Here is a 23,577-nt window from a genome sequence, read left to right as displayed (position 1 = left end):
TGAGACCTCTCAAATTTCCGTCTCTAGTGCCATGTTTTTAATCCTGGGTTTATTTTTTCAGATCCGTCATTACAATTCTCGGAATGGTTTTTAAATGATTATTATTGTTATTACGCTTGGGTGAAGACAGAAAAGCCGGGACGATGCTAAAAGGCAGCTTTAAGTCTGAACTGGAAGGTCTTGAGACACAGAGCGCCATCTAGCCAACACATTTAGAATCAAAGTGCAGAAGAGGCGACTTGAGTAGAGGGGGAGAGTGTGTGTGTGTGTGTGAGTGAGTGAGAGAGAGAGAGATGCAAACTTACACTCCTTTCTCCCCAGGTTTACCTGGGCTGAGCACTCTTCCCTAGGCAATACATCACCAGCAGACAATCCATACACAGAGTTCTGCGAGGCTCTGTGTCTCCTCTCTGTTTCTTAAGGACAAAACTCTGTGTCCTTCACTTGTTCTTCTATTTATTAGAACAAGCTATTTCTCAATCTTTTCTAATTAATTGATATTTGAACACTTCCCAGCATAGAGATATATCTATATTGAGGTATAAGAGCACAGTGCACCTGGCTGACAGTTATTAACCTTCAGTCTTCATGATCTCCAACTAGTATTTTTAAGGGAAAAAATTGATGCAAAAATCTTCCTGGCCCATTATCGTGAGAAGCAAACGCGAATTTATACCGTAGTGTTGAACCACCTCCCATCCCAGACGGTATGCGGGTGCACTGAAAGTAAGACCAAAATACCACGTTTTCAATACTGTATGAGATAGCACCAATGTCTTTGGTGACATTTGGATTAAAATGTTTTTGGTAAAAACTTTACACTGTATTTATCCAAGACATGAAAACAAAGGCAGCGAATATTAAATCTGTCTTAGTTCCTATCTTTCTAAGGTTACGTTTTATTTTGGAAACTTTTAAGAACTTCGTGCGGGGGGGTGGGGGATGCTTCTAAGCCGTGTTTGCATTATTTTTGCAAAATTTAAACAAAGACACCAATGATTTGTGTAAATTGTAGCCAGTCTGAAAGTACATTGGAGCTTTCATAATAAAGAAAAGCCATTGTAAATTCCCCATCTGAATCATCATCTGTGTATTTGAAAGAAAATAATTAACACAAATATACCCGTGCATTAAAATATCTTTATTGTCAAGTCCTTTTAAAATTTTACTTCTTATCTTCAAAATGTTCAATCACATAGACATATGCTAGACGCAGAGCCATGTCATTTACTGGTCCACAATATTGCTAGTATTGTTTTGGCTTTTTAATAACTTATTGATTCGTCTTGTGTCCATATCGGAGTTCTAAAATGTTATTGTACGTTGTGCTAGTTTCTTTCTAACAGCAAAGCGTATTTAAACAAATACATTGCCCTCGTATTTAGGAAAATAAGCACTGAAATATTTCAGCTGATGTTGAAAGCGTGATCAGAGCTTCCTTCTCAGTCGCTTCTGGCTGCTCTGAAAATAGGTTTTCATTTTAAAGCGCAGCCATGTCTCTGTCTAGCTAATGTGCGTGGAATGTATCAGTGTCATGATTGCAGAAATGATGAAATTAGCATTTAGATAAGAATAGTATTAAACTGTTTCGACAGGCTACAATATTTAGCCCGAACGCACTAAATGAAAGAAGAATATACAATGCGTCTTGGACGATAAAGGGTACGTGTAACATGTGGGGGAAAGATCTGACGTTAGCCATTGGGTGCAAATCTCTGTCTCTCGTCTCACTCACTCAAGTTCATAGAAGCCCCTGAAGTTCAGATGCAGCCCATACCCAGAGAAACTAGAGGCTGAATTGAAATAAAGGTTTGACTTCCTGGGTATCTTCTTAAATAGCACATTTGACCGTCAAGGTTTTCTTAAACATGAAACCTTCTCCACGATAGGGTACCCAGCTGTTTAATTTAACATTGATTTATTGCTTTTAAAAGTAAATTTACACACATGCCAACAGCATTCCGTTTTGTTTCCCCAGACCCAAAGATTTATTTTCTACTTAGCGCTTGTCTGACAAATCAATGTCCTTTAACTTTATTACACATCGATGAGGAAATCTGTCTTATTTTTGTTTGGATTTATTGCTCTGTTACTTGTGGGGACTTTTGGTAACAGAGAAACGCTAAGGTCAGAAAACAAATACAAAATGAAACCCAGGCATGGAAGCAAATACCATTAAAGGCATCAGCATATATTTGATGAAGTTATTGCATACACGAGCTGTTAAAAATACATCTGGCGCCATGAGCATAATTATAAAGAGGAATAAAATCATTTTAACTGTGAACATGCAGGTAGCTTTTTATGGTGACAGGATCTGCCTTCAGTTCACGTGAAGAGAAGGTCTCTAATATCTGATGGCTCTTTGCAAAGACTGTCTGGAAATGTATCTATAATTATTGAATGGAAAAAAAATATAGGGTTATCCATACCATACTGCCATACCTCTGCGCAGTAAACTCCCAATTACCAAATCTATGTGATGGCTGAACTCAGGGGAATTAGGATGTACTTTGAAGCAGCTTTTACGGTACACTTCATCTACTTTTTGGTTTTCTTTAGTTCTCATTAAAGGGCCACTTTCTTCTTTTCACTGATATACTGTCTTTGTGTCCTTCATTGCACACTCTCTCCTCCCCCCACCCCCCCAAAAAAGGTTCTCACATCTTATCAGGGGGGAGAAAAAAGAAGCAAAAAAGCTGTGGTCCGGATTTATTTATTTTTAAGTGAAAATCTTTTACTTTAAAGCGGGCGTTATTCTTCCTAACGAACGGTCCTTTCTGGCAAGCGCGATTTTAGGGATATTATAAAAGTGTTTATGAGGGGAAATTAGAGATGCATGCAGTGTGAGCAAATCTTTTTTTTTGTGCTCTGGGCTTACTTTCCCAAACTGATTTCTCACAGAGGCATCTAATAATCACTTTAGAGATGTTCAAATGAGGACACTATCTCTTTTCTAGTAAGGAGTGAAGATGTGACAGGTTTTGTTATCAGTAGTATAGTGAGAGCTTTTAAGATATTCCCTTTCTTTCCCCATAAATACACCATCTTTAAATAAAGACCCCCTGTCTTAAAGCGTGACTACCCCTGCTGGCTTTGCCCACTTTCTGTCCGGTGCATCCACATAAATCTAAACTTCATGTCACTTAACATATTTTAATGATTTTACCAATCTAGGCAGGATCTTTTTTTTTTTTAAGTTAATGGAGGGTCCTTTTTTCCTTTTGAAGCAGCCACACACTTTTCTATTTAGCAACACGCCCAGACTCATAGCAAAATACAAATAAAAATCAAGGGGAAATCTGGAACCTTGAAAATCCTCCTATTCATATTAGGAGCAATTTTCTGTTTGGCCTTTGAAAAAGGGCCCTGTCACTCAGAAAGGGGCCATTTCTTTACCACTCTCCTCTACACCCACAAGGCAGCCTTCTGTCCCCTCCCTCTCTCTCTCTCTCTCTCTCTCTCTCACACACACACACACACACACACACACACACACACACACACACACACCCCTTATTCCCCCACACATAGTTCCATCCAACCGGTTTTCAATGAACAGCAAAGATTAGCTATTTGCCTTCTTTAGCCAGAGGAGGAGACCCTTCTCTAACCAGAGCAATGGTAGGCCACAAAAGCGCCAGCAAACCACTGGCAGTGTCCTCCCTAGAGCGTTTGAGTTTCTAGCTAGAAGAGATTGTTTTATCGACTGTAGTGCATATCTAGCTATGACATTTTTCTATTAAGCCCCACTTAATATTAAGGCTGGCTAAGGCCCAACACCTGCAGCTGGGGGAGGCTAAAGTTTGGACTTTGGGAGGAGCAATGGAAATGTAACAAAGGTTGTATAACATACAATAAGGCCAAATACCTTGAGAAAGCAACTGACACTGACAGCTCTCTTATATGGTACACATGTGAAGGTGTATATGTGTGTATATATATGTGTGTGTGTCTATACATATATATGTACGTACACATTTGTGTGTGTGATTATATTTTATATATGTATACAATTCATATTTTATTCCTTACAAACCCAGGGATTCTCCCTCCCCCCCCCCCATTGGAGTAAATGCACTGATGGGAGAGTTTAAGAGACTTATTTGGGAGGAAATAGGGGGTCAGTTTTGATCTAAGTGGAACATCTGCAAAACATTCAAGCAGCTTATTCAGCAAAGAATCTAGCCACTTATTGTAGAAATAATAAAAAGTCACTAATGATTATAGCTCCCACCCTCTTCCCCCCAAAGGCCAAAGCTTAATGAAATAATTCCAAGGTTTGCCTCATTTCCTAATAGTGGATTTTTTTTAAAAAAAGAAACTACTTCAACTAAACTTTCCAGTCGCCTGTCGTGAAGGGAATAGGCTAGGTAAATAAGTGAAATGCTATTAAACACAGTATAAGATACAAGGCTTGTGCATAGTTCCGCCTTGATATGCAATTAAATTACAGCAAATTCCTCTTTAAATAATATCGTTTGGAATCCTTCTTTAAGATTCAAGGATGTCTGAGGTTAAGTAGCTTTTAAAACGTCAGTTCTAAATGGCTTATGCAATGAATAGCTACCTTTAAATCCTAAAACCATTATAAATATGCTATACATATGGATGCCAGTTTATCTCTACATATTTCTTTTTAAAATGAGGAAAGCGTTCATAAAAAGCTCCTTGGCACACTTTATTTTAGGAAAGCAGATGTTAATTTTTTCACATATTATTTTATGACCAAGTACATGTGTAACATTGGAAAGCATCCAGAACGCCTCTATTATTTGCTAAATGACTGTTTGTTGAGGCATATTATTCTTTGCATAACCAAGGTATAAGTTATATCAATAAAATAAACATCTGTGATTTTTACCAGGAGAGGAAAAAAATTAGAGGGTTCCCATAAAAGTAAGGAAAACATTTGTGTAGGAAGAACACACCTGCAATGAAGTAAATGGTCTATTTATATTGCTCTATGCAAAACAAGTTCTCTGTTGAATACTAGAGATTATTTACTTTGTTTAAAAAATAAGATTACAAAATTCCTCCATGCTAAAACGTGATTCTCACTGAAGCTTTCACACAACATGATAACGTTGACTGGGCACTATTTAAAATGCCTTGGGATGTTATCTAGGCAAGCAGTGCATTAGCACATGGTTTAGCTCATGGGAATGTGTTATGCAGTTTTCTCCTCCAAGTGTTTAAGTTTGAGAATTCCTGTTGACTGCAAGGTTCGCTTTCTCTCATTTCCAAAATATCTTTGAGACACCTCCTTGTTTGTAGTGCGTGACATGAGGACTTGAGTGCCTGGGATAAGCCAGGCATAGTGGAGAGGCATAATAATTAATCATATGCAATATTTATAGTTCTGTAATGTTTACTATCAGGAAGGCAAATACAGTCAATTGAGGTTTAACAAATATAGTGTTAGTGACCAAATATAATGAATAATTACACATATGTATGTATATATATACACACACACACACACACACAGGAACATCTAGTTATTAAATTTAACCAAAGATCTCTGCCTAAATGCAGCAGTGACAGACTGTTCCTTCCTGAGTGTTGCCCTGTGCAAAGGGGCCAGGGAGGAGGTTTTTAACATAAAATGCTGCAAATATGAAAAATAGGTCACCAATAAAATTGCTCTCAGCATGGAGTGTAATTGTAACAAAATGCTGCTGAGTAAAATCTAGGAGCTAGCTGGCTGTGGTAGCACAGTCGCAAACCATCTGGTGTGTATTAAAAGTGGTGCTGTAAATATTGCTGAAAACTAATGCATTATCAGCTTCTATACGTGCACAGGGCCTGCAAGCTTTCCATATGTTAGAATATGTAGATCCAGTGGAAAGGAGGGAAAGGTGTCCTATCAATCAGGAGCTTTTCAAGCGTGTTTTGCATACTCCTTATGGAAGTTTGTTCCAAAAGAGAAAGAGAGGAGGGGAAAAAATAGAGGTAAGATTTCTCTCTTTCTCTCTCGCCCACTTCTCTCAGAAGAGGATATGGTAGGCAATTGCTGACGTCACTTCACATCAGTGCAGGAAAGTAAATGTTACAGAGGGAAGAGTTCATCTGTTTTTCATCACTCGTGAAGTTTTGCTTTTTTAAAGCCAGAAATAAACTCTCGAGCAGAGATTTCCCGTTTTTAGCCTGATTTCTGTAAGGTCTTTTTGGGCGCTTCCGCGGTTTCCGGCTGTCCCTCCAGCTCTGTGCCTTGTTCGGTTCAACCAAAGACACTAATCAAGAAGGCAGCACACAACCACACGCACACACAAATAAACAAACGCCTGAGAGTGAAACTGCCCCATCTACATCCATACGACATCTTTCTGCCAACAGGAGCAGAGGTCTCCTGCGTGACGTTTCTTCAGTCCTGCAACTTGTCTCCCCTTCCCCTCTCTAACGCCTTCTGCACTGGCAGGAGTTTCCCTGGAGTCAGATTCACCTTCCCAGTTAGTGACTCCCCTAACATACTTTTTCATTTTCATGTCATTGTTCTTTCCTGCAAGAAAACTTTGGCTGTACATTCAAAGCCACTCCCGTCTCCCTTATTGTGCAGAGGTCACTTACTCTTTCTCGAAGTTGGACTGTGTTCCTTAATCTTTCTTCTTCCTTCTCCTCTGGTCTTCGTTTGCTCAATCTTTCCCGTGTACACGCAACACTTTGCTACACTTATGTTGATAAACCTGCTGTTAATGAAACCCCAAGTGTAATCAGAAAAGAAGTAAAACTCTTACTTTTTTTTCCTTTCAGGCTGCATTCCCCTCTGACCGCTGCCTTCTTTAATTATGGGAGCTATATTTCTTCCCTGGTAGTCTTTCGTGGGGATTTTTTTAGGTGGAAACGCGTATCTGCTCAGTTATTTTTGAGCAGGGACCAGTGCCCCATATCCAGAGGCTTTGAGTGAAGTGCAGATTGAGACATATCGGGTTCCCTATAAAAGGATCATTTCATGTGGGAGGTTGGACACAAAGTTTGGACTCGTGACTGGCATTCCTGAGAGACATGCATATTTTAAAACAACAAAGCAAGCCCGAAAGAAGGCTTAGAGGGGGGAAAAAAACTTGGAAAGAAGTTACTAAGTGACAAACATCTGTCAACATGGACTAATTTGTACGCTCGCTGTAAAAGTACCTGACTGGTTTTATTTATAAGTTCGGGGAGTAGCATCTTGTTTGCAGTAAATTGAATGCACACTTTATCCCCGAGAACGTGGTTACAAATGGATTTTTTTTTTAGCCCAAATCTGGAAGTTTAAAAATCCTTCTGGGTTTTGGCTTTAAGTCAGAACTCCCTCTTTCTGGCTATTTGCCTGGAATTGTTTCACGAAATATTTTAATCGAAAAATAACCAGGACAAAAAATGATAAAAAGTAAACACTGGTGTATCGCTTCGGCTTTTTTTTTTAAACAATGAGTATGTTTTATCCCCCAGCAAAAAATATCAGTCCTTATTTGATCTTAAGTAACAGCTGTAAGAACATATACATATGTGTAAACCACAGCAATGCTTCTTGCTACATGTCACTAAGGAAAAGTAGCAGAACGCTTTAAAGACGCTTGCACAAGAGGTGCAGATGCTAAACATGTACACACATCGCAAGTTCATTATGTGGAATGGAAAGAAGTCTATACAGCTCGGGGAAAAAACAGGTCCCTTTTTTTTTTTACACGCTGCATCCCAATGAACCAAATGGAAGGTACAGAGCCCACGTATAAATCTGTTTCTGCGAGAGATTTGAAGACAAAAGGAGAGGAGGCCTAGTGGTGAGCTGGATATCTCTGTTAGTTGTCAGCGCAGGTCCATGGGCAGGCAGGGAATGCTAATGAGCTTTTGCAGAGCGGGCTGCAAACTCTTTCTCTCTCTCACACACACAGTCTCTCTCGCGCTTTCTCTCATCCACCCACACAGTGTAATCTGAAATACACTCTCATAGAATATCCCTGTCTGCTTCTCACACACACACACGCACACGCACGCCCCTCTCGCAGACTCATACAGCCTCAGCTCCTACACACACTGAATCTCTGTGTCTCTGTCTTACACACACGCAGTCTCTCTCTCTCTCTCTCTCACACACACACACACTGTCTCCCTCTTCTCACTAAGCACAGGGATCGATAGCTGACCCCATGGTTTGGCCAATGCTTTATTTATCTGGCTGAGCAATGATATTATCAGCCTTAAACGTTATATACAGCAAATGTCTTCCTAAATCAACAACAATAGGATAGCTTACAGCAACCGGTCTGGCCTCCCTTAAAGAAGACCCCTCCCTTCCTTTTTTACAACTGGGGATATTTTATACCCTGTAGGTTTGGATTTGATCCATTGCTTTAAGCTTGACGGAGGGCTCTGCAGACAAGGAGATGTATATATACACTTATACAGTCATCACTGAGATTACTAACAGCGATTCTCTTGTCACCCAGCCCGCAATGCTTTGAAACACTACTCACGTTATCCTTATTTTTCAAAATTGGGGTGGAGAAGAAGATACCATTTCCAGTTCTCCTCTTTGTTAATTGTTTTATTTACTAACAATTATATGTATAAAGCGATTTGGTATATTTCATGTTGCGCCTTTGTTTTGCTAATGGAAACCACGTGAGGGTGGGGGAAAAATACCATCCCCCTTTCCCCTGCTATGAAGTGCACTTCCTTCTTCAATTATGCAAGTATTTCTATTTTAGTGACCACTGTAGCCAGATCAGAAGCAATAAACTGGACACAATCACCCACGGTCATAGATTTTACACCATGAAACCTTACAGCAGCTCCCAGCAATATAATGTACTTGTAACTGACAGGGAAATAAAATAACTCCCCCCCCCCAGCCCTGCTTTAACTTGTTTTACAGGTGGTTGCACCTTGCACCAGAGGAACGATGAGAAAACATCCAGCAGGAAGTTCAATTTTTTTAACCCAGTCTCAAGCAGGCACCCAGAGAGAGTTAGGAGAAATAGCTGTAATATTGAAGGCACCTTGGCCAACTGTAGCCTTTGTGATCTCTGCAGTTTCCGCCTTATTCTCCAGCTGTTTTGCGCAGAATGCTCTCTGTGATCGGAGGGGGAGACTGAAATATTTAGGGGAGTATTTAAGTCCAGATCCTTCAATGAAAAAGGAGAAAACCCACCAAAGTTGGGAAATGGTTTCGCTGACAAGTAAGGATAATAAATGAGCGGCGCTTTCAGATAGATATCTCAGACGTGAAATTGCGCCCAGCTGGTTGTGTAAGCAAACAAATAGTTTCATGTTAGGGAATCTCGACTTGTGGCTTGATGAATAGAACACGACAGAGGTAAATGGCTCTTTAACTCATTTAGGAATAAAACTCTTTGGCTTCCTAAGTAAAAGACCTGGTGACGCCATGGATCCCGAGCGAGCCCTTTAACAAGAGTTTGATTAGTTTCCACTTGTGTGCCCCTATTCCCCCTACCCCCTTTAAAAACAAAAACAAAACCCCGTCTTCTATCAGGAGTAATCATCACGTCGTATATGTTGGGAAACCCGGTAGGTTTTCAAGGTGACAGAACAACGTGCTGGCGAAGAGGAAAATGTTAAAAAAAGCAATCATTGAACCACTGGAAAATACTAATTTTCGTTTGCTCTGACCCATGTGATGTAAAACCACATCAAAGCCAATGGAAGCCATGTTAATTAGAAAAGGGTCACATTTGATTTTTAAAATATTGTTGGGAGCTCATTCTGTTTCTAAACTAAGAATAAAACCGATGTAAAGAAACAGGAAAAACAGTGGGATTGAAGAGGAGATTTGCCACTGCTCCAAATAAAGCGAAGATCAAGTAAGCTTCAGGTTCAGGAGTGTAAAACACCACAAACTAGCCTCTTGAATAGTCAGAATGTCCCATGAAACCCGAGGAAGTACCTCGCCAGTACCTGTAATGACCGTGTACATATCAGGAGGGGACCTTGTTTATCAATGTCTCTTCACTTGATTATTGGTGATGTAAAAAATCTCTCTCTCTCTCTCTCTCTGTCTATCCCAATAGGCTGTTCCACAAGGCGGATAATGTGCACTCGTACTAGTCTAGCAGTTCCTTGGGGAAACTTCCCTGAGCTTCCCCTTTTTGATTTATAAGTGAAGTTTGTGTCTACAATAGTTTAACTCTACTTCAAATAAGCTAAAGTTCTCAGTCGCTCAGTGAGTGTGTTTGTTGAAAAGGGAACGTCTGACTCATAAGTCACAGGTAATTTTTTTAACGGAAGATACTTTGGGTTAAGCCCTATCCAGCTGCTAAAATATATTTTCTCTTTGTGTTTGGAGCCAGAGTTTCCTTCGCATTAACCAAAGTTGAATTTACTTTCCCTTTAGTACTTTACCTTTTAATGTAACTTAAAATGACCTCAAGCCATAGGCATTCGTAAAGCGCTTTCTATAATATCCATTATTTATTTCGTACTAAAAGAGCGTTTTACATATAGGAGACCCTGTCTCTGCAACTCATTATTAAATTCGCCCCGTTAAGTGTGCAGTAAAATGTGCCACTTACAGGGCTTTTTAAATTCCACCTCATTCTGAGGGCCTGAAGAGAACTTGAGGCCATCCTTGTCTATCCTGTGAATGTTTCAAATCGCTTTCTTCACTTCAGGTTAAGGAGATTGACTCAGAACTGCCAAAACTCGATTCACAAGTTGTCTGAGCAACACAGGCAAATATGCTCCCCAGAGTCGTGTAGCTATGTATTGAAATATACACAGAAAAAAGGATCAGATACAATTCCTCGCTGCGCGTATTTAAGACAACAAGAACAACACCGATCAAACCATCACACTTGCACTATTTATTAAAGCTCCCCGAAGCGTCAGACGTCATTCCGTGACAGTCTACCACGAACTCCTTGCATCAGCTGTGGTTCGACCCACCGTTTGGAAAAAATTCCAAATATTTATTTGATTGGACATAAAAGGCTTAATTGGGGAGTGGGAGGAGACCAGCTAGTTAGTGCGACGCCAAAGGTATATAGCCCTTTGTGTATGTTGCTATCAGGGCTCTCTAAACCCCGGCATTAACATAAGTATATATGTTACACTATTGCTGGGTTTCTGAGTGCTGCCGCTGACAAACTTTTAATGAGCACATCCTGTTACTATAGCGCGAAAACCAAACACCTTCGTAGTGAAGAAGTATCAAGTGGCGTACTTTTTTGCAGCCTGTAGAGCAACCCCCACTGTATTTAACACAACCAGGGACATCATCAAAGCTATGAAGTTCTCTAAGAGGGGGATGCAACGGAGTCAAAGAATGAGTCTAAGTCTAAACAAGATAACACCGAGGAGAAATTTAACTGGAGCTGTTTTAAAACAATACGTGGTACGGAAGAACAAGTCATCAGAAACTTTTGAAGGGACCCTGGCCCTTCTCCACATCAACATTGTAGCATATACTGTGCGACTGTGACAAATAGTACAATATTTGCAGCAAATATATGAATGCCCAGGATCTTTGAAAGTGGCTAAGGAAATGTTCACGACCACAATAAATATTTTATAGTTAACACTTCAGAACACAATACCGTATATCAGCAAAAGTTTAATAAGGGAATAAACACTTCTTTCTAATCACATACATGGCAATAACTGCATCTCTTACACCTCATCTAACCTGCAAGTTTCGTGGCAATCGGTGGGCTAGTATTATTCAATAACATGAAATGAATTGAAAAATACGTTTCTTACCTACGAAAAAGTTTATCTATTTTCATTAGTGGGATAACACTGTAATGAATATATTTACATCTCATTGGAGGAAAGCTAGATCTCTCTTTGCTTCGAGCCACTGTATCCCCCGGCACCCATCCCACCAAAAACAATGCTGACGGATTACTTTCAGTATTTCCAAGTGCTGAGTGTCTGTGTTCAGTGTCTGCCTTTCCCTTTTCTCTCTTTCAGAGAGGCTGGTGTACCCTCTCTCTGGGGAAGTCAACCAGGATGAGGAACAGAGCTGTCGCCTATTAGCGCTCTTGTGAGTTGGGAAGAGAGAGTATTTGCGTCTAACTTCCAACCCTAGTGTGCCCAGGGTTACAATAATCAAATACACAGCGGCTACTAGGGAGAAAGCCTGAGTCTTCATATTGAAATTGACTTTACCCTCATAGAATGTCTGCCCGTAATGTTGATTATCCAGATGTAAGTGCTTACTGTATAGAACTGCTCTCGCTTCGGATCTACTGCGCCTAGAATATTAAAAAACCCCAAGCGAGTTGGATTGAAAGATCTTGTTAATAATAAATAATAATAATAATAAAAAGATCTGGACAGTAAATTAAAAGAAAACCATTGCCGATCACTCCTCAAATTGAAAATCCTGCCTCATCCGGGTTTGTTTGGAGGGGGCGGGAGGCGTGTGTGGGCATGTTATTGTTAAAAGATCCAGCTTTATTAATACGTTAAGAAAGAGCTCCCTTGGCAGTATGTGTTCTTACAGCTCCGGCTCAGATCCTATAAAACATTAATGCACTGAAAGCTGCTACAGAGATCAGCACCACCAGCTAGAAGCATTGTGAAGCCTACACCTTCGAAGGGACTCCATTATGGAAAGGATTTTTTTTTTACATTTAAAAAAACCGGGGCTTTTGTAAACCTCTCAATTTTTCATTTTATAGATCTACGGCACAATAATCCATGTAGTTGTGTGTGTGTGTGTGTGTGTGTGTGTGTGATACACGCACACACACACATATACACCACCCAACGAGCAAACCTCTAGTTAGCTTTCTGTATTAATGGGATGGGAATACCCTTTACATTTAGTGACTGAAGGAGAGAAAAACAATAACACCAATCCTTTCAGCACAATATAGCAAATGCCGCTCACAATCAGAACACACAGTATTGGGTGTTTGAATTCTTGGGAAAAACCCCCACTAAGCTTTTAACAAACGAATAACAGGCAAAATGACTACAGTATACCTTATATTGCACATCACTGCACAGTGATGGTAGAATACAGTGACTCCAAACCTTGCCCAGGAATTCCAAAAGGAAACAGCACTGTGTAAACTTAGCAGAAGCTTCAACTGACAAGAAAGGTGTTTCAAAAAGCGTTGACCAGGGTATATGCACTTAGCTTTGTGATACAATCGCAGATAAATTGATTCATCTATGACATTGAACTGTTTGTTTTCCCATTTGTCTCTTAAATCCTAAACTTACACACTCAAACTCAAATCAGTTTTGGAACATTGTGTGTTTTATACAATTTAGTAGCTCCCTAGAAGTTTTTTAAAAAGTTCTCCCATTTAATCCCACTGGAAGTTAAAAGGTAGGGAGTATACCTTTGTAAACTCTGTTGGCATGGTCAAGCAACAAGACTAATGAATTTTTTTGCTAAATTCTTTTATTTTTGTTTAAATTCTCACTTCAATTTTAATTCTTGAAGAACAGCTTCGACAACATATATCGCACTCATTATAAGAAGCAAAGGGTTATATCAAAAATTATTAGTATAGAATCACAGGAAACCTGGTTTGGAACCAGAAAAAAATACAAAACAGATATAGATACATAGACACAGGACAATTGTTTTTTTTTTATAATTATTTGGAAAATGTTATTTTCCCCTAATTCTTGTTTCTTTTTTCTTTATGCGCATACGATGTTTTAAATTTTACCAAAAAATGAAAATAAAGACTAATATTTTACAAAATGAATAACAATGTTCGTGGTAAGTGTTTGCGTGTGTGTGTTTTCTACACAAGGTTCAGTTCAGCGTCAATATTTTTTTGTTTGTTTCTTTGTTTCTGTACAGAATATATCCACATCAGTCCACAATAAATCCTGGAAGATCCATTATTCTCCTTCTGGTTTTATTAAAATCCCCTCGGTCCTTTTTCCAAAATTTTCCACAGACACAAGGTCCTTTCTTTTCCTTTCAAACATGGTCACAGATCTGATCCTACACGAGTCTTTATGTTTTTGTTTATTGTCTGCTTCCCCCCCACTGCACCCCAACTTTACTCGGTTCGTATATTTCTGTTTGTGTTGGTCCTCAGTGTCTCTATGGGGGTGTTGGCTGTGCTCTAGGAACACTGGATAGACATGTAAGGCCAGTTGAAGCTGCTCCCAGACAGTAACATATCTCTGATGAGGGTTTCAATGGGGGTTTTACCTACCAAGCGGACGAAGAAGAGCTGCTCGATGACTGAGGACGAGACGGTGCGCAGGGAAGGCAGCCTCAGGAGCAGTTTGCCGAAGCGACTCGGCTGATTGGGGTACTGGCTCCTCACGTATTCCTCCAGGGCGCATTGAGATTTCTCTTGCAGGCTCTCGATATGGGCAGCATCTGACAGGCCACAGGCATCTGCCCAGACAGCCACACACCAGGAGGAGACAAGGAGGAAAAACAGTTAGTTACTCAGTAAGCAAACAGCACACACACACACACACACACACATACACACACAGGGACTAAATACACCGTCCCACCGCCCTTTCCAACCATCACACCCCCACCAGCACCCAGGCAGGGCCAGCCGAACAATCACACCGACAGCCAGAGAGAAGATCAGGCAAAACCTCCCTTTGTGTTTCCTCCTCCACCTTGGAAATAAATAATGTAAGACGCTCTGTATGTGTGTGTGTGTGTGTGTGTGTGTGCGTGCGTGTGTGTGTGTGCGCGCGGGGGGTGGATCTGAAACCATACAGCCAAGCCACAGCAACCTGTCCTCTGTCAGGAGACTATCAGCCTCTGAGAGGGGAGAGAGAGGAGGAACGGAGCTATTATGCTCATGATTTTGTTTTAATCTACACACTGATGAGCGCTGTACCATGAATACAACTCAACCACACAGCCAGGAGAGCCATTGTTTGGATTTATACTAAATGTGGCCTGCATCTATGCTGCATGCTAAATAAATACATACATTGATTAATTAATTCAAATACGCCGAGTTTCTGGACATCGCTGGAAATCCGAACAAGTCAAAATGCTTTTGTAGTATGGGATTTGGAGTCTCTTGCCCGGAATCTGAAGTGCAATGCCAAAGAGAAAAGCTGCACTGCTCTCTGTATCTGGGATCAAGTAATTGAAAATCGGTCACATCTTTGTAAACTGCATAATAATCTAAGAGGAATATGGCTCAGTTACTCCAGCCTGTGCTAAGCAGACATCTGCAGCTATCAGACATAAAGCTGGAAGCGGCTGCATGAGCATTGCCTAAATGTAACCAGAACTATATCCTTCATATATGTGTATATTTCATATATATATATATATATATATATATATATATAGCCAGAAGTATATCCTTCATACCCAGCTGAACGATGCGATCTAGGCAATTGCATACTAATCTGAGAACATGAACTGGAAGCCTCGTATCTAGCTAGCTATCTAAAATTCCAAAACAGCGAATTATTGTGTATCAACTGATTAGCTGAGAGACTTGCTCAGGAAACTACCGTCAGTGAAATATAATGGATTTGCCCCTATAGTTCAAATATCCACATTGTTACGTTTATTAATAATAAATATTTTTAAAACATAAGGCTCACAGGCAAGCAGTCAGTTGCAGAGCGGTTTACTATAGATCAAAGCCAGACTTTGCTATATATAGATCTGTATATGAATTAATGCATGCTAATGGCCCCAAAAGGACATTACAAAATTGTGAATGTAAATTTATGACCTGGAAAGACACAACAAATTATTCAAAGCAAACATCTCTGGCAACTGGATTTTTGAAGTTTATGTCTTTCTATTTCAAGAACTGAATTTAAAAAGATTTCTGAACACCTTCATCTACCATACTATGGCCTCGAGCAAAAATACAAATAAAACAAACTATGATTCAAGAACTTCTGAGGAAAAGAACCTTTGACCTGAGCTACGGACTAGGCATCCCTCAGATATACTATTATCAAACCCAGACTGTTTTGCTAATCCATACTGTACCTTTAATGCAGTGTTATTTTGCAACATCTAAAGCACCAGGTTGTAATATCTATATCTATACCTGTATCAAAAGAATAGGCCTGTTCTTGTTTGAAATATATATCAAAAACATAGTCCTGTTCAGATGCTGATTGCCACAAATCACACTCCATATTTACATATATCTTGGTATTTTACATGTATCATCTGCTCATTATGCAATAGGATCCTATTCAACTTCCAAACAATGCAATATGAAAGGGTCTTACTGATAGCCCAGCAGATTTTTTAGGCCCCATATGTCATACCCTTAAGGTTAGTAAAATATTTATCAGCTATTTACGATAAGTGCACCTACACTGCAGAATCACTGGACAATCAAGATTGGGAAGATACTTGACAGAAATACTTTAAAAAGGGGGAAGAATACGTCTTAGGTTCTGTATTAGACACAGAAACACTTACAATTTTCTAATGCAGATAATATCTACTCTCGCTTAATTATTTGAAATGCCCCTGGCCTATGTGTTTATTTGAGTTTTATTTAGCACCCTTAAAGTGTTTTTCCCAACCGCTTAAAACAAAGATTAAAACAATTAAACACTATATGGTATAAAACCGATTAGAATATTGAGTCCGAAAAATGGAATATGTGTAAGAAATAATGCAATACATATTTACCATCTGTGAATTATAGCTTAGTTAAGAAATGGAGGGCTAATGTGGAAATTCTGTGTGTCTCACTTTTTATATGGCAATGTGTCAATAAGGGAGAGCTCAATATTTCTTCCTGCAGTCTATGGAAAAGAAATTATGTAAATAAATAACCATCACTGTTCAGTACACTCCAGCCTTATCCTTTGTAGTACAGGGAATATATTTCATGTGATGCATTCAGAAGAGTTTAGTGTTCAGAAAATATAGATCAGCTGGTATATAACTAGAAATCAATCTAGTTATTAAAAATAGATTTATTGTTATGTCTGGTCCCTTCGTAGGAACTTTTATTTATTAGAAGAAAAATGTAGGTATATAAATAAGTTTTTTTTTTAAAGACTTGGGTCACGACCTAGTTCTTGGACGGTGTCCAGAATTTTAAAGATTAAATATACTATTCGGACGCCAAATGTAAAAAACACACCAGGATAACCTCATGCCAGCTTTAAATATTCAGTACTTAGTAAACTGCTTTGGACAATATGTCTAAAAATGTCTTTTCCATCAGTCAAAGTTTGCTTAAAAGTTGGATGACTTCGAGAAAGGTTTCCCATGAATTCCCCTCTGGCTAGCAATCAAACCAAGTTTAGTCAAAAGTGGAAATGTGTGTTTGGGGGTAAGGGAAAGGGGTAAATTACTACTGACAGCTGTATTTTCATCTTCTAATATGCCCCATGCTATTCTGCTCCAAAATAATATTATTGTTCCCTTCCTAAACCCCATTCATCGCTTTAGTCAATTGCTGGAGCAAGCTCCTCCCTTGGTAAATATTTCATTATATACTTGAATACATTACTATTAATATATAAAGAAGGAGTTAATAAAAAAGCCACCAGTTACACAGCTAGCTCAGGTCCAGAATTTGGGGGAAAAGATGGGGAAAAAACCCACTCTTCATTTGGGGCAAACTCCTTTCAGGTGTCTTTGCTTTTAATAACTACTAAACACCACACCAGTTCTCCCTCTATTTTACAATAATTTCTTCAATATGTGTTTAAAAACAGAAAGGTTCTCAGAGATTGGTCTGTTTACTGATGAACATTCTGAAATGAATGAGTATGGAATGTAAGTCTGCAGACAGACTCCAGTTAAATCAGGCTGATAAATGCTGCCCAGTCTCTTTGTCACTTTTGAAAAACATGTTTCCATCAAGAAGACTTATTAAGATAAAATGCATTAAAATGTCGAGATGGCTAATCAGTAAATCTCCCATTTATTTTAAGATCTGTACTTTATCCTTCGCAAAGAAAGATTCCCTCCAACACTACAAGACTGCATTTGCACTGAAAGTAAAAGGGGGCAGTCAAAGTACATGTCTCTGACCACCCTGCATACAAATTAGATACTCCTGTCGAAATAAATTATCTGATGTTCAAATCGATATTAATACTACATTTGCTACATTACAATATTGTGCAAATTTAAGAGTCATTTTAATACCATGTAAATACTATTTTTCATGCATGAAAGGCAACAAATAGTGATGGATTATAAACTGCTTACTGTTAAACAAGGCCTTTGAACGATTTGCCATCTTTGTTCAAGAATGCTTTTAATTTTGATTCGGCCTAGTTTCAAGTTAGATTTATTAGAACTGTTTATTTATTGCTAGATGGGAGGAATGGTTCAAAAAGGGAAAAGACAGAAAGAAAAAAAATAACAGAGTGGCTTTTTATCTTGCTTTGTTTATATTTCCTATATTTTCCGCAAATTGTTCCTCTTTGATGTTTATATATTTCCCTCTCGAAGGTTACAATAATAAAAGATGTATTATAGTCTTATAGGCTACAACCAGAACACTTCAAAGCGAAGTTAATACACTTTCCTGCAAGTTAATTTGAACCATCTATCATTAGAAAAATTGTTAACATGCATGCATGCATGTTACCACCTCCTACACTTAATTTGGTATTTTTTTCAGACAATCTGTTAAAATTCCAATATTTGTGTGGTTTGCATAGCAAAAAGATTTCTCTGTGGGCTGGTAAGCTGGTACATAACCCCCTCCCTCCTCCCCCCTGACTTGCTGTTTCTATTGTTGGGGTTAGATTTTTGGGTTTTTTGTTTTGTTTTTGTTTTGCCTTTCTCTTTTAGATCGAATCCATTTTTTACGATCCTCAATAACCTCTGCAACTGCAAACATGAATGGTTTCCGATAAGGGGAAATCAGGCAGCAATAAATCAGTATGGTTATGATTTATTTGTGCTTATGCCCTCCTTTTAACACTCTTAGGGAGAACCTCCTTGCCAGTTAAAGTGCCATGAGAAACCGAGATCCCTTCTCTCTCTCTCTCTCGCAGGCACACAGTCACTCTCACACCCGCAGATAGATGGTAATATTTCTCTATTTTTCCCACCTCCCCACCCCGCGTATCCAAAGAAACACAAGGAGCACAAACCCTGGCAGTGGGGATAATGGCATATAGTGTGTATGGAACTCCAGCCATCTACAACTCTTCCCATAAACGAGGGAGCCACATTGATTTGCAAATCGAATGGGTTTTATTAACCTAACCCCAATCCAGACTGGCTGGGGGGGGGGGGAAGGGAGGGAGGGAGGGAAGTAGCTGGGAGGTTTGACCCTATGATTTTGCTCTTGCTGTTGCCTAGTGTTCTCTTTCGCCTTCTCCGACCTCTCCCCTCAGCTCCCCCAGCCCCAGCCCTTGGCCTCTCTCCCCCAAGCACACTCACCTGATGTGAAGAGGACGATGGCTTTGAGGCAGCTGTACTCCGCCGAGTCGACGTGCAGGGCCTTGAGCTTCTCCACCTGCTCCTGGAAGATGCGGATGTGGTCCATGAAGGCCACCACCCGGTCGGCGGACATGGGCGAGGCGTGCAGGCCGGCGGCGGCCAGCAGAGGGGCCACATGCAGGGGCATGGAGCACTGCGCCGCGTTGAGCACAAACAGCTCGCTCCAAGTGAGCCGCAGCAGGGCCACCTGGTCGGTGATCTGCAGGTCGGGGAAGAAGGGGATGTTGCGGGCCCACTCGACGGCGCTGAAGAGCAGGCGGGCGGCCAGCTCGCAGATGTTCTCGATGCCCATGATGTTGTTGGGCTGCATGCACTGGCTGCCGTAGCGCGAGGTGGGGTAGGGCTCGGCCCGCAGCAGCAGCGAGATGTATCCCGACAGATAGCAGTGGCCGTTCAGGGGGTCCCCGTTGGTCAGCGCGTACTGGCCTGGGTTCGGCTGGGTTGGAGGCATTCTTCCTCGCTGAACCGCTGACAAAAAGAAAGAGAAAAGGAGAGGAAATGTGCATCCAGGAGGCTTGCAAACATCGCCTAACACGTTACAGCCGATCCGGAGACAATGCAGGGCTTATTCCCACACACACACACACGTACAGAGAGCTATAGACAGCATATACACATGGAGCAGTGTATACATAACAGGCTGCATCTCCTTACCCTCAGCCCCTGTACAGCCATCCCGGCCCATCACCAGCCCAGCCAAAAAAAATAAATAAATAAAATAAAATACAAAGTAAAAATAAAAAAATCCCAGCCACAACAACGAGACAATCCATTCCCTTCCCCCCCCCCCACTTGCAGCAAAAGGAAAGCAACCAGCAAAACACAAATAAAAGAAAGCCTCCGGATTGCAGCGTGCTGTCTGGGGTAAAAATCCCAGCAATCTGGTAAAAATATAGGTACCATAGTTTTTTCTTATTTCCCAGTCCATTGTCCGAGGAGCATGTAGATTTACAAGCAAATTGTTTTTTAAAAAAATAAATGTGTCCATATTCTTCAAAAATACCATCCAATTATCCTTTAAACTGGATCAGGTCACAGCCCCCCAGCTAACCACTTCTAACTTTTTATTACACGGAGCAAGCATCCGATACGTGCCCAGCAAAGTTCTCACTGAGAGAAGGAAGAGAAAGATTAAATATTCGAGGGGGGGGAAGGGTCTGAACTTACAGTAGCCAAACATTAGTGAAAAAATGCGATGGTTTAATTAATATCTTTGCTGCGCTGTTGCAACTGCAAAAGCCTGTAGACAGCTTTGCACCCTGAATGCACAAGCTTGCAACTGCAAAAACACTGGATTCATTAACCATCTCAATAGAAAACGTAAGCATGCTTTGAGTTCCTAAAGCCGACCAAAGTTTTTTTTTAGTGTGTGTATGTTTTACTTCATCAGTGTCAGTGTTCTAAACTGCATGCAATGTAAACAAAGGCAATTCAAGGAGAAGATACGGCTACAGTGGTTTATTACGAACATGCACCTATATATAATTTATCTTTTCCAGTTTAGAGCGTGCAACATATTCGTAACTTTATCCTTTATTATAGAATCGATGAAAACCTAAATTCCAGTTGAGCCCTCAAAATCTAAGTGGCTGGACTCCTTCCCCCCCCCCCCCACACCTAATTATAGTTTTAAACTTGGCAGTTATTTTTCAATTAAATGAAAACACAATTCTAAGTTTGCTTTTTTCCCCAGACGCCTACAAACAGCTCCCTGAAGCTACAAATGAAGTCGTCATATGTGCGAGCTCTTTCATATCTGAAGGAACTCACTTTCTTTTCTAGTGGCGTATAAAATATAATTTTAAAGCTAATTAAAGTAGCAATCCCCACTCCACAAAATTGACTGTTTCGCTTCTTTGCCTATAAGACATCTTTAACGATAGTCACAAGATGAACTTTAACTGTAAACTGTTAAATATATTTAGAAAATATAGTGCAGCAAGTCTTGCTACAGGAAAATGAGACATATTGCAAGCAAACATCAAGAACTACTCTGAAAAAATAGCATTTGAAATGGTGAGGAGCTCATGCCAGAAACAGACTATGTATAATGCTAAAATCAGAAGGATCAGTAAATATGCTGTAAATTGTAATTTGTATGCAGTATTTAAACAGAGGGTGGAGTTTGATGGAGAAATAAAATGAGCAGCATGCTAAAAAATGACAGGACTATAAAAACACACTTCAGTCACAAACTTTCCTTTAAGAGCATGGAGTGAAAAGAAGGCCAGATCTTGCAAGAGACAGACTCTACCATACTGGCAAGCACAAGGAAGCTGAGATACAGTAGCATATTTCTCCCCCTTCCTTTCTCTCCCCCTTCTTCCCCCCACTTACATGTCTTTCATCTTTCTTTCAGGAAAGATGCTGGTGGAAATTGATCTACTGCGAAGTGTTGTGGGGTTTTTAAATGTTATATATGGAGGGAAGGGGAATAGAAGGAAACCCATCTTGTAAAGAATGATGTCCCCCCAGCCTCATGCCAACAATAGACAAAACCACATACACACAGAGAGATTATCCTAGTGATACCGGAGAAATAATAAATATTTAGTGACTGATCATCATAATAAATTCCCATCCCAGTGAGCAGGGAAGGGAAGTGTGTGGTGGTGGTGGTGATGGAGGGGGGAGTAAAGGAAGAGGAGGAGGGCATCAGCGCAACCCCAAAGCCTGGGTGCAAAGCTGTAGATGGATTGCAGACATACACCCCGAGCTACAGAGAGAGGGAGAGTAGAATAGGGAAGAAATATTCACCTTCCCGCCTCATGCCCACTTTGAGGCACTTCTTGAGGCGGCAGTACTGGCACTGGTTGCGGTGGTGCTGGTCGATGGGACAGTTCCTGTTGGCACGACATGTGTAAGTTAAGTTCCTGCGGACGCTCCTCTTGAAGAAACTTTTGCAGCCCTCGCAGGTGAATTGGCCGTAGTGTTTGCCGCTGGATTTGTCCCCGCAAACCACGCACTCGATGTGCTGCTGGCTCTGGCCCGAGCCCTGCTGGCTCTGGCCCTTGTCCCCGGCCGTGCCCGGGGTGGAAGGGGGTCCCGGCTGGCTAGGGGTCTGCGGGGTGTGCGGGGCCGCCGAGGCCGCTTGCTGCTGCTGCTGCTGATCCCGGGCCGGCTGAGCGGCTGGGTTGGGGCCGCTCGGGTTGCCCCCGGCCACGTCTTCCTGCGGATCTCGCCAGCTGCTAACTACCATTGCCATATCTCGGGCCCAAAAAGTGCTGGGGAGCTGAGCTTCTGGCGGAGGGCTGCCGGGGAGCGGAGGGGGGCGGGGGGGAGTGGGTGGCTCGGATCTGGGGGAGAGAGGAGAGAGAAGGACTCTTGCCTGCCTCTGCTTCGGCGGCGGCGGCGGCTGCCCTTGCGTTGCGGCTGCTTCTTGTAGCTGTTTCTGCCGTTTTCTTTCTCTTTATTTTTGCAACCCCCTCCTCTCTCTCTCTCTCTCTCTCTCTCGGGGGGGGGGAAGGGAGGGAAGAAGGCTTTTTTTTTTTTTGGTTGGTCCCCCCCCTCTTTTTTTTTTTTTTTTTAAATATGTGTTTTCCCCTCAAGTTGCGAAATGAGCCGCGGCCGGCCGGGCTGCGGGGAGAGGCATGCAGGAGAGTCGCACGGGGGCAGGCGATCGGCGGACACACACACACACACACCCCCCCCCCACACCCCCACACCCCGCGCGCGCCCGCCACACAGTCCGAGCGCTAGGAGTGCAAAGGATGTGCGGGCATAGAGGACGCTGGAGGAGGAGGTCGGTGCCGCCGCCGCCGCCGCCGCCCGCCGCCGCCGCTCGCTGCCGGGGCCCGGCCGGTGCTGGTGCCGCTGCCGGTCCCCAGTTGCCGCCGCCGGCGCTCTGGGCTCTTTTGGGGGCGCAGGCCTGGGCGAGGATGGTGGAGAGAGAGAGAGAGAAAAAAAGGCTGCCGATGATCAGGGGATAAAAGTGTCCGGGGGCCAGGTCCAGGGCAAAACGCAGTCAGCCATTCAGGAAACCAGTCTTGGGAAACGCGATCGAGGAGGGATTGAAGATTAGACAGTTTGATGTTGTTGTTGCTGTTGGTTGTTGTTTCTCTCTCTCTCTCTCTCTCCCAAAGAAATACCAAAGCAATTGGATGGGACTAATTCGCAGAGGAGACGAATTCACGGCGAAGTGTAAAAAAATAGAATATGAATAATAATGGCACACGCCGAAAACGAGAGATCCAAAGTAGGTCGAATAAATAAAT

At 41.4% G+C, this 23,577-nt stretch overlaps 2 protein-coding genes and 1 long non-coding RNA gene across 9 annotated transcripts in view; 1 reads left to right on the top strand and 2 right to left on the bottom strand.

Moving 5' to 3' along the window:
* The window catches only part of LOC119856009, a 75,208-nt gene extending 68,155 nt beyond the window's left edge, over positions 1-7,053 (bottom strand). Inside the window, exon 1 of one of the 3 annotated variants that reach the window (XR_006281354.1) lies at positions 6,571-7,053. This is a non-coding gene — a long non-coding RNA (uncharacterized LOC119856009). The remainder of the gene's footprint in view (positions 1-6,570) is intronic. The other 2 variants (XR_006281355.1, XR_006281356.1) reach the window with 2 other exon arrangements.
* Positions 1-12,569, top strand: part of FAM172A (family with sequence similarity 172 member A) — a 372,757-nt gene extending 360,188 nt beyond the window's left edge. For both annotated transcript variants that reach the window (XM_043514568.1, XM_038403039.2), the window contains one exon: positions 11,914-12,569. In XM_043514568.1, the coding sequence (XP_043370503.1) occupies positions 11,914-11,990 (77 nt within the window). In that variant the 3' untranslated portion in view covers positions 11,991-12,569. The remainder of the gene's footprint in view (positions 1-11,913) is intronic.
* Positions 12,570-13,378: 809 nt separating this feature from the next.
* Positions 13,379-22,816, bottom strand: NR2F1 (nuclear receptor subfamily 2 group F member 1). 4 transcript variants are annotated; one of them, XM_038403029.2, is made up of 3 exons: positions 22,121-22,816; positions 19,304-19,831; positions 13,379-14,323 (listed from the first exon to the last, which is right to left on the bottom strand). In XM_038403029.2, the coding sequence occupies exons 1-3, from the start codon at positions 22,566-22,568 to the stop codon at positions 14,043-14,045; spliced, it is 1,257 nt and encodes a 418-aa protein (XP_038258957.1). In that variant the 5' UTR covers positions 22,569-22,816; the 3' UTR covers positions 13,379-14,042. The 4 variants fall into 4 exon arrangements, with proteins under 4 accessions (XP_038258957.1, XP_038258958.1, XP_043370514.1 ...); XM_038403030.2 differs by having other exon boundaries at positions 19,304-19,828; XM_043514579.1 differs by lacking the exon at positions 22,121-22,816 and adding an exon at positions 20,264-21,437.
* Positions 22,817-23,577: the final 761 nt, after the last annotated feature.

Source organism: Dermochelys coriacea, chromosome 5 (genome assembly GCF_009764565.3).
Source record: "Dermochelys coriacea isolate rDerCor1 chromosome 5, rDerCor1.pri.v4, whole genome shotgun sequence".
Lineage (NCBI taxonomy): Eukaryota > Metazoa > Chordata > Testudines > Dermochelyidae > Dermochelys > Dermochelys coriacea.
This window is presented reverse-complemented; position numbering and strand designations above follow the sequence as displayed.

What these genes read in the sequence shown, in the direction of transcription:
- NR2F1 (XM_038403029.2), bottom strand. Translation starts at nt 22,568, where the DNA reads ATGGCAATGGTAGTTAGCAGCTGGCGAGATCCGCAGGAAGACGTGGCC. An exon ending in AGTGGGCATGAGGCGGGAAG is followed by an intron (nt 19,832 to 22,120) that starts GTGAATATTTCT and finishes TCTTTTTGTCAG; the next exon opens with CGGTTCAGCGAGGAAGAATG. An exon ending in CATCGTCCTCTTCACATCAG is followed by an intron (nt 14,324 to 19,303) that starts GTGAGTGTGCTT and finishes CTGTCTGGGCAG; the next exon opens with ATGCCTGTGGCCTGTCAGAT.